Consider the following 9,830-nt stretch of genomic DNA (forward strand, 5'->3'; position numbering starts at 1 on the left):
AGTATTACTATTAGAGATGGATTGGCAACACAGAGGTCCAGCTACAAATACAATTTTTTTAGTATGCACCGAATGCTATGTATTCCAGAAGTTACTTCTTTTAATGAGGTCATTACTTTAAAACTTGAAGTTGAAGTAGCTTAATTTGATAATAATAATTTCTGCGAGTTTCTATATCTATATAAAAATTAAGTCCACCATCCAGATACTTTAAGAGCAACATAGACCCAATGCAAATATGGCTGCCGTTAACATTCGGCTCCCAGAAGAATCATTTGTCAACAAAATTAAATCACTTTAACTTAAAGATCAAGTCAAAGTAAATCAATGAATGAAGTTTCAAGGCTATAGTTTTGTCTAACGGGAAGTTACAGGGGCATTTATATGGCCAAAAACATGAAAACGAGGCTAGGCAGGCCAGGGCGGCTTTTCCCAAATTGAACAAGTCACAAATTTGCATACTTTAAACCAAAAACACTGAAACCTCAGTTTAGCATATTATTCCATTTATTTTCAAGTGTCACTATCAACATTTTCAGAAACTTGACCAAACAAAAGCTAAGAAATGAATGACAACCAATTTTGCATAGGGTCTATAGATGGCAATTAACAAAATGCTAGTATTGTTCATCTCAAACTCATTAAATCACATGCAGAGAAAAACAATTTTTCGAAGCCGAATGGAAACTCTCATGTTAAAGGGCAGGGGATGCTCGTAGTGTCTTTTTAGATGTGTAAATTCCAGATTTTGCTATCAATTAGGGTGTTCACGACGGGATACCATGCGAAAAAAATTAAAAACAAAAATAATTATACTGCTTCAATTTCATAGATGAAATTGACGACAACATGAAGTCACTATCTTCCAAGCTACTTTTCTGTTTGTTTTAAGATAGTGTCTTTTAGCGGTCAAATAACGTCTAAGCAATGCCCAGATTGGTGTAATTAATGGTTTTTTTTTCGAATTGCATCCCCGCTTCTTTAAAATGGGAATTCCCCCGTTGAAACATTGTCCAAATCAGTTTTTCAGTTTGGCTTTGTTATTAACCACATTTCGTTTACTCAGGGCTATACAAATCCATCTCGAGGTAAGTAAGTAAGTAAGTAAAGTCTTTATTTAACGAGGGTAGCACTAAAATAGCATAAAAACACTAACAAACCAGTGGCCCTCAATAATTATTTACAATAAAATATAAAAATACACAGAACAATACGAATATTAAAACTATGGATAAACTATGAAATATTACGAATAAAAATACAAGAAATACGAGATGCTTTTCATCAGATAAATCTGTTGAGTAATAAAACATTCAACAATGAATATCCCTTCAAAACTAGCCTTGTCAGTGCCATTTCTATTCTATAATATATTCGCAACTGGCATAAAAAACAAAATTGGTCTTGGAAGACTTGAATAATTATAAGAATGAACGGGCTAGTCACGGATGGAAATGTTTTTCAATTAATCCCTTCTACCAACTGGTATTCAAAGTGTTTGATAAAAAAATTATATGTTAATATGATGGATTGAGTGATTAGCAGAATGCAAAAGATAATGGAGATTCCTCTCCACTGTTGATTTATAAAGGAATAAAATATATAGTAACTGTTTCGGCCTTGAAACCTGTTGCTACACTTCCGACACTTCTTATAGATACGGTGTTATTTATACTCCTAGTTTCAGTTGAGAGAGGCACCGTAAACAATAAGTGTCTTAGCAAAGAACGCAACACAATGATCCTGGCCAATCTTCCTCTTTGGGTGCGGGGTCTGTGGCTCTTTGGGTCTTGTTTACAGTTTTGCCGATATATTCTCCTTTAGGAATTTCAAGTCGTCGGGTTTCTTTGTTGTAAGTAGCATGGCAGCACTTGAATAGCAGTGGTCCTCGTATGTTTCTCGCCGCCACCCCTGGAGGAATACTCGTCCCCTTATAACGAGCGTTCACCAGTGAACTCAAAACCTCGGCAGACTTCGGTGAAGGCGCAAGTGCTGCGGCAAGTTCATTCTGCAAATTAAGGGAATAAAAAAATTCCTGTTTCAATATGTCACATTCCCTGTGTCACTCATAAATAAATAAATAAATAAATAAATAAATAAATAAATAGATAAATAAAGTTACCTCATCCATTTTATCTCCTGTCACCTCAAGCTTGTCGCTGTATATCACAGAAGTAATAAGATACAGGTCATCGTCTTCATAGGGTTCCATTTTTTTGTCATCCAGGGATGCTTTCTCAGCCAACAAGCCGCGAATATCCGGATCTGTAATGTAACTCTGGTACAATTTTCCAAGCTGAACGTCTCGAAAGTCTTCATGTGTCTTGACTGTTACTTCCATTTGTTGTGAGACCTCCACACCAAGCTCCTTAGAACTGGTCGAGAAAATAAAACAGAGTTGGGCATGAACCGAGATAATCGCAGTTCACCTCCCCTCCCCTCCCCTCCCCTCCCCTTCCCTCCCTTCCCCTCCCCCTTCTCTCCTCAGCATTCTGTCAGGTTGCCCCCAGTTGGCCGGTACCCACACCCACTCCTGGGTGGAGAGTCGCACAGGCACTGTGAGAGGTCAGTGCCTTCAGCGCTTCCAACACCCAGGTGAGATTCACATAAGTTGTGAAAGCCAATGCGACATGAATGTTTAAAAGTACAAATATAATAAGTGGAATGGTGACTTGAATAAAGCAAATAAATGAAGAAGCGTGAAGATGACTCAAAACTTTAAGTTATAATTTAAATGCATACCTTGCTCCTAGGGAAAGTTTGCCTTGCATTACCAACTCTTCTTCTGTGATCATTGCATTAAGTGCCTCACAAAATTCTTCTTTTCCTTTGCTTTCCATGAATATAACCAACCCTTCAAGGATTACCAATTTCGATTTTGCGAAAGGTCGCGTGAATACTGAACGATGTTTTTTGACTGCTAGTGCCAAAGGTGTTATCCTGTCAGGTTCATCATGAAGGGATGCATAATATTTGTCCCTAAAATTCTCCTCTCCAAATCTTAGAAGTGCCTTTTCGACCATCTGAAATAATAAAAATCCCGATACCCAGTATATTTTGTGAATTTTCTACTTTGCAATGTAATGATATTACAAGCAAACTCTTGTCTGCATATCACAACGTTTACAAAAATGGGGAAACAGAAAAGAAGAGGTCAAACAGAACGTTTGTAAAGACTCATCAGATTGCTCACGTGAATAACAAACTCGGCTACTAACTTATCCCAGATACAACGACTTATAAAAAAGCCTAAAATTTACTGCAGATTTACGTGCAGAAAATGAATACAGTTGGAATTCAATCCAACTGTCTCTCTTTCCTCAAAAACAAAATGTACTGCCATATGAAGCAGGCTTCATTACAATACGTTTAAATTAAAATAAAATCACATAAAGAATGCACAAAAGATCTATTGTAACTATTGATACTAAATAAGCTAATTTAACACAAAATCCGAAAAATTGAGTAAAACTATGATATAAGCAAACTAATAGTGACAAGATTCAAAAATTAGACTCAAAATTTAAAAAAAGCCTTGGCTTAAATAAATGCGTCTTTAATAAAACCTTAAAAATGTAAATAGTTCTCCTGCTAGTATTTTTTTGTCTGGTGCAGGAAAAGAACAATGAACTGAGTGAAAACAGCTTGAGTGAAAGTTTGCAAACTTGCTTCAATTCTATCAGCTTTTATATAAGATTAATGAGAACAATATTATCTGACTGTGCGTCCACAACAGCATGAAAATTGGGATGTACGTGAAATTAAAGGTGGTTAATATAAATCAGGTGTAAAGTTGGTTATCCAACTTTACACCATCAATTACAGTCAAACCGGATGTTCTTTTGATGGGAACTTTGCAATGTTGCGGCGCAATGTTCCAATATTGATTGACAGTTTGCTCGTCACAACTTGCAACTTTCAATTCAAATTTGCTCGAACAATTTGCCAAGTTCCGGTTTTCATTTTGCCATATAAAACGAGGTTGTACTACCTTTGTTTCAAAGAAACAGAAAATAATTGCCCCTTATTCGACTGTTCATCAAAAGAATGCAAGAAATAAACGACAGGCTTAGTTTACATTGCTAAGTTAGGAATTACGCTTCAAAATTACAAACGTAAGCCGTAACTTGCGGAGCAAATTTGAATTTTTAAGCGCAATTCCAAGTTTGGCGATTTCAACTAAGCCTATCGCTAATTTATCGCAGTCTGTTGATAAGCAGTCGACCATAGGACAACTATTTCATCCTTCTTTGAGACATAGGTGGAATTATTATGTTTCATACGGGAAAATGAAAACCGGAACTTGGCAACTTGCTCAGGTAAATTTGAATTGAAAGTTGCAAGTTGCGACGAGCAAACTGTCAATCAATATTGGAACATTGCGCCGCAACATTGCAAAGTTCCCGTCAAAAGAACATCCGGTTTGACTGTAAGTGTTGTTAAGGGTGGTTAAACCGACCTTTACGCTACCGTGTGTAAATGTGATCTAAGGTAGTGTAAAGGAGTCTCTTTAGCTACCTTTATACTTGAATGTAAAGCTGGCATAAAAATCAGCTATAAAAAATGTAAAGTCAGCAAATAGCTGAATAAATTCCAAATTTACGCCAACTTTACTTGAGCTTTACACCAGCTTTTTATGCTGTGCACGAAAATACGTTACCCAAAATAAAAAGTAACGTTAATCAAAGATTTATCGATGCAGCGTGATCAAAAACACAAATAAACACTTATATTGGTCGTAAATTAAAAGAAAAATGAGAAAAGTGCTGTAAACATAAATCAGAAATCCAAAGCTGGACTCGTAAGGGAGAAAAATATCAAAATGAAAAACCGAAAAATTAGAAACCAAAAGGTTGATTCGCAAGGGAGAAAAATACCGGTATGTATCGGTTTTAACTTACAACTTTATGTAGTATATCAAACATTTTGCAGTGAAAATACTTTGCAGTGAAATCACTTGCCTAACGGCTCGTGGTTTCACTTGAGTTTTAAACATTTTATGTCATGGTCTATGGTCTATAAGAGTGTGGACCATAAAAAATGTGGTCGATTTTTTTAATTATATACAGTAAAGAATACCATACTTGGAATATTTCGCCCTAAAAAATCAATACGAACACTAAAAGTAACATAGTCTTTCCCCTTCTTGATTGACATCAAACAAATAGACAGTGCAACTTAAAAGCTTTTCCTTTGTTGATTGACAGCAGACATATAGACACCGCAACTTAAAAACATTCTCCTTCTTGATTGACACCAGACATATAAGCATCGCAACTTTAAAACTTTTTCCTTCTTGATTGAAATCTGACATACACACACCACAACTTTAAACCTTTATCCTATTTGATTGACATCAGACACCATCACAACGCAACTTTAAATATTTTCTTTCTAGATTGACATCTGACATATCAACAAAGCAACTTAAACACATTTTCCTTCTTGATTGACATCTGACATATACACACCGCTACTTTAAAACTTTTTCCTTCTTGATTGGCATCAGACATATACACACCGTAACTTTAAAACTTTTTCCTTCTTGATTGACATCAGACATATACACACCGCAACTTTAAAACTTTTTCCTTCTTGATTGACATCAGACATATACACACCGCAACTTTAAAACTTTTTCCTTCTTGATTGACATCAGACATATACACACCGCAACTTTAAAACTTTTTCCTTCTTGATTGACATCAGACATATACACACCGCAACTTTTAAACTTTTTCCTTCTTGATTGACATCAGACATATACACACCGCAACTTTTAAACTTTTTCCTTCTTGATTGACATCAGACGTATACACACCGCAACTTTTAAACTTTTTCCTTCTTGATTGACATCAGACATATACACACCGCAACTTTTAAACTTTTTCCTTCTTGATTGACATCAGACATATACACACCGCAACTTTAAAACTTTTTTCTTCTTGATGGACATCAGACATATACTCACCGCAACTTTAAAACTTTTTCCATCTTGATTGACATCAGACATATACACACCGCAACTTTAAACTTTTTCCTTCTTGATTGATATCAGACATATACTCACCGCAACTTTTAAACTTTTTCCTTCTTGATTGATATCAGACATATACTCACCCCAACTTTTAAACTTTTTCCTTCTTGATTGATATCAGACATATACACACCGCAACTTTAAACTTTTTCCTTCTTGATTGATATCAGACATATACTCACCGCAACTTTTAAACTTTTTCCTTCTTGATTGATATCAGACATATACTCACCCCAACTTTTAAACTTTTTCCTTCTTGATTGATATCAGACATATGCACACCGCTACTTTAAACTTTTTCCTTCTTGATAGACATCAGACATATACACACCGCAACTTTAAAACTTTTTCCTTCTTGATAGACATCAGACATATATACACAGCAACTTTTAAACTTTTTCCTTCTTGATTGACATCAGACATATACTCACCGCAACTTTAAAACTTTTTCCTTCTTGATTGGCATCAGACATATACACACCGCAACTTTAAACTTTTTCCTTCTTGATTGATATCAGACATATACTCACCCCAACTTTTAAACTTTTTCCTTCTTGATTGATATCAGACATATACACACCACAAATTGAAACTTTTTCTTTCTTGATTGATATCAGACATATACACACCGCAACTTTTAAACTTTTTTCTTCTTGATTGGCATCAGACATATACACACCGCAACTTTAAACTTTTTCCTTCTTGATTGATATCAGACATATACTCACCGCAACTTTTAAACTTTTTCCTTCTTGATTGATATCAGACATATGCACACCGCTACTTCAAACTTTTTCCTTCTTGATAGACATCAGACATATATACACCGCAAATTTAAAACTTTTTCCTTCCTGATTGACATCAGACATATACACACCGCAACTTTAAAACTTTTTCCATCTTGATTGACATCAGACATATACACACCGCAACTTTAAAACTTTTTCCTTCTTGATAGACATCAGACATATATACACCGCAACTTTAAAACTTTTCCCTTCTTGATTGACATCAGACATATACACACCGCAACTTTAAAACTTTTTCCATCTTGATTGACATCAGACATATACTCACCGCAACTTTAAAACTTTTTCCTTCTTGATTGACATCAGACATATACACACCGCAACTTTAAAACTTTTTCCTTCTTGATGGACATCAGACATATACTCACCGCAACTTTAAAACTTTTTCCATCTTGATTGACATCAGACATATACACACCGCAACTTTAAAACTTTTTCCTTCTTGATAGACATCAGACATATACACACCGCAACTTTAAAACTTTTCCTTCTTGATTGGCATCAGACATATACACACCCCAACTTTTAAACGTTTTTATTCTTGTTTGATATCTGACATATACACACCGCAACTTTTAAACTTTTTCCATCTTGATGGACATCAGACATATACACACCGCAACTTTAAACTTTTTCCCTCTTGATTGATATCAGACATATACTCACCGCAACTTTTAAACTTTTTCCTTCTTGATTGGCATCAGACATATACACACCGCAACTTTTAAACTTTCTCCATCTTGATTGACATTAGACATATACACACCGCAACTTTTGAACTTTTTCCTTCTTGATTGACATCAGACATATACACACCGCAACTTTTAAACTTTTTTCTTCTTGAATGACATCAGACATATACACACCGCAATTTTTAAACTTTTTCCTTCTTGGTTTACATCAGACATATACACACCGCAACTTTGAAACTTTTTCGTTCCTGATTGACATCAGACATATACACAGCGCAACTTTAAAGCTTTTTTTTGTTGATTGACATCAGACATATACACACCGCAACTTTTAAAATTTTTCCTTCTTGATTGAAATTAGACATATAGACACCGCAACTTTTAAACTTTTTCATTCCTGATTGACATCAGACGTATACACACCGCAACTTTTAAACTTTTTCCTGTCTGCAGATTGGCATGTGACATATACACACAGCAACTTTTAAACTTTTTCCTTCTTGATTGACATCAGACATATACTCACCGCAACTTTTAAACTTTTTCTTTCTTGATTGGCATCAGACATATACACACCGCAACTTTAAACTTTTTCCTTCTTGATTGATATCAGACATATACTCACCGCAACTTTTAAACTTTTTCCTTCTTGATTGGCATCAGACATATACACACCTCTACTTTAAACTTTTTCCTTCTTGATTGATATCAGACATATACTCACCCCAACTTTTAAACTTTTTCCTTCTTGATAGACATCAGACATATACACACCGCAACTTTAAAACTTTTTCCTTCTTGATTGACATCAGACATATACACACCGCAACTTTAAAACTTTTTCCTTCTTGATAGACATCAGACATATATACACCGCAACTTTAACACTTTTTCCTTCTTGATTGACATCAGACATATACACACCGCAACTTTAAAACTTTTTCCATCTTGATTGACATTAGACATATACTCACCGCAACTTTAAAACTTTTTCCTTCTTGATTGACATCAGACATATACTCACCGCAACTTTAAAACTTTTTTCTTCTTGATGGACATCAGACATATACTCACCGCAACTTTAAAACTTTTTCCATCTTGATTGACATCAGACATATACACACCGCAACTTTAAAACTTTTTCCTTCTTGATAGACATCAGACATATACACACCGCAACTTTAAAACTTTTCCTTCTTGATTGGCATCAGACATATACACACCCCAACTTTTAAACTTTTTTATTCTTGTTTGATATCTGACATATAGACACCGCAACTTTTAAACTTTTTCCATCTTGATGGACATCAGACATATACACACCGCAACTTTTAAACTTTTTCCTTCTTGATTAATATCAGACATATACTCACCGCAACTTTAAAACTTTTTCCTTCTTGATTGGCATCAGACATATACACACCGCAACTTTTAAACTTTCTCCATCTTGATTGACATCAGACATATACACACCGCAACTTTTGAACTTTTTCCTTCTTGATTGACATCAGACATATACACACCGCAACTTTTAAACTTTTTTCTTCTTGAATGACATCAGACATATACTCACCGCAATTTTTAAACTTTTTCCTTCTTGGTTGACATCAGACATATACACACCGCAACTTTGAAACTTTTTCGTTCCTGATTGACATCAGACATATACACAGCGCAACTTTAAAGCTTTTTTTTCTTGATTTACATCAGACATATACACACTGGAATTTTAAAACTTTTTCCTTCTTGATTGACATCAGACATACACACCGCAACTTTTAAACTTTTTCGTTCTTGATTGACATCAGACATAAAGACACCGCAACTTTTTAACTTTTTTCTTCTTGATTGACATCAGACATATACAAACCGCAACTTCAAAGGGTTTTTTTCTTGTTTGACATCAGACATATACTCACTGCAACTTTATACCTTCTTTTTCTTGATTGACATCAGAGATATACACACCGCAACTTTAAAGCTTTTTTGTCTTGATTGACATCAGACATATACAAACCGCAACTTTGAAACTTTTTCTTTTCTGTTTGACATCAGACATATACTCAGTGCAACTTTAAAGCATTTTTTTCTTGATTGACATCAGACATATACACACCGCAACCTTTAAACTTTTTCCTTTTCGAGTGACATAAGACATATACACATTGCAACTTTTAAGCTTTTTCCTTCTTGATTGACATCAGACATACACCTAATTGCAATAAGGTTGTCATAGAAAAAGGGAAAAAGGAAAAAGTCAAATAGGAATTAATTAAGCACATGCATGAATTT

At 34.8% G+C, this 9,830-nt stretch overlaps 2 protein-coding genes across 3 annotated transcripts in view; both read right to left on the bottom strand.

The window, feature by feature from the left end:
* The window catches only part of LOC144644613 (uncharacterized), a 64,984-nt gene that overhangs the window by 13,436 nt on the left and 41,718 nt on the right, over nucleotides 1-9,830 (bottom strand). The window lies entirely within an intron of this gene.
* Nucleotides 1,578-3,329, bottom strand: LOC144644614 (uncharacterized). Its single transcript, XM_078504140.1, has 3 exons — nucleotides 2,743-3,329; nucleotides 2,123-2,375; nucleotides 1,578-2,008 (listed from the first exon to the last, which is right to left on the bottom strand). The coding sequence occupies exons 1-3, from the start codon at nucleotides 3,021-3,023 to the stop codon at nucleotides 1,718-1,720; spliced, it is 825 nt and encodes a 274-aa protein (XP_078360266.1). The 5' UTR covers nucleotides 3,024-3,329; the 3' UTR covers nucleotides 1,578-1,717.

The sequence above is a fragment of the Oculina patagonica genome, chromosome 2 (assembly GCF_052425735.1).
Source record: "Oculina patagonica isolate OP01 chromosome 2, crgOcupat, whole genome shotgun sequence".
In the NCBI taxonomy this organism is placed as follows: domain Eukaryota; kingdom Metazoa; phylum Cnidaria; class Anthozoa; order Scleractinia; family Oculinidae; genus Oculina; species Oculina patagonica.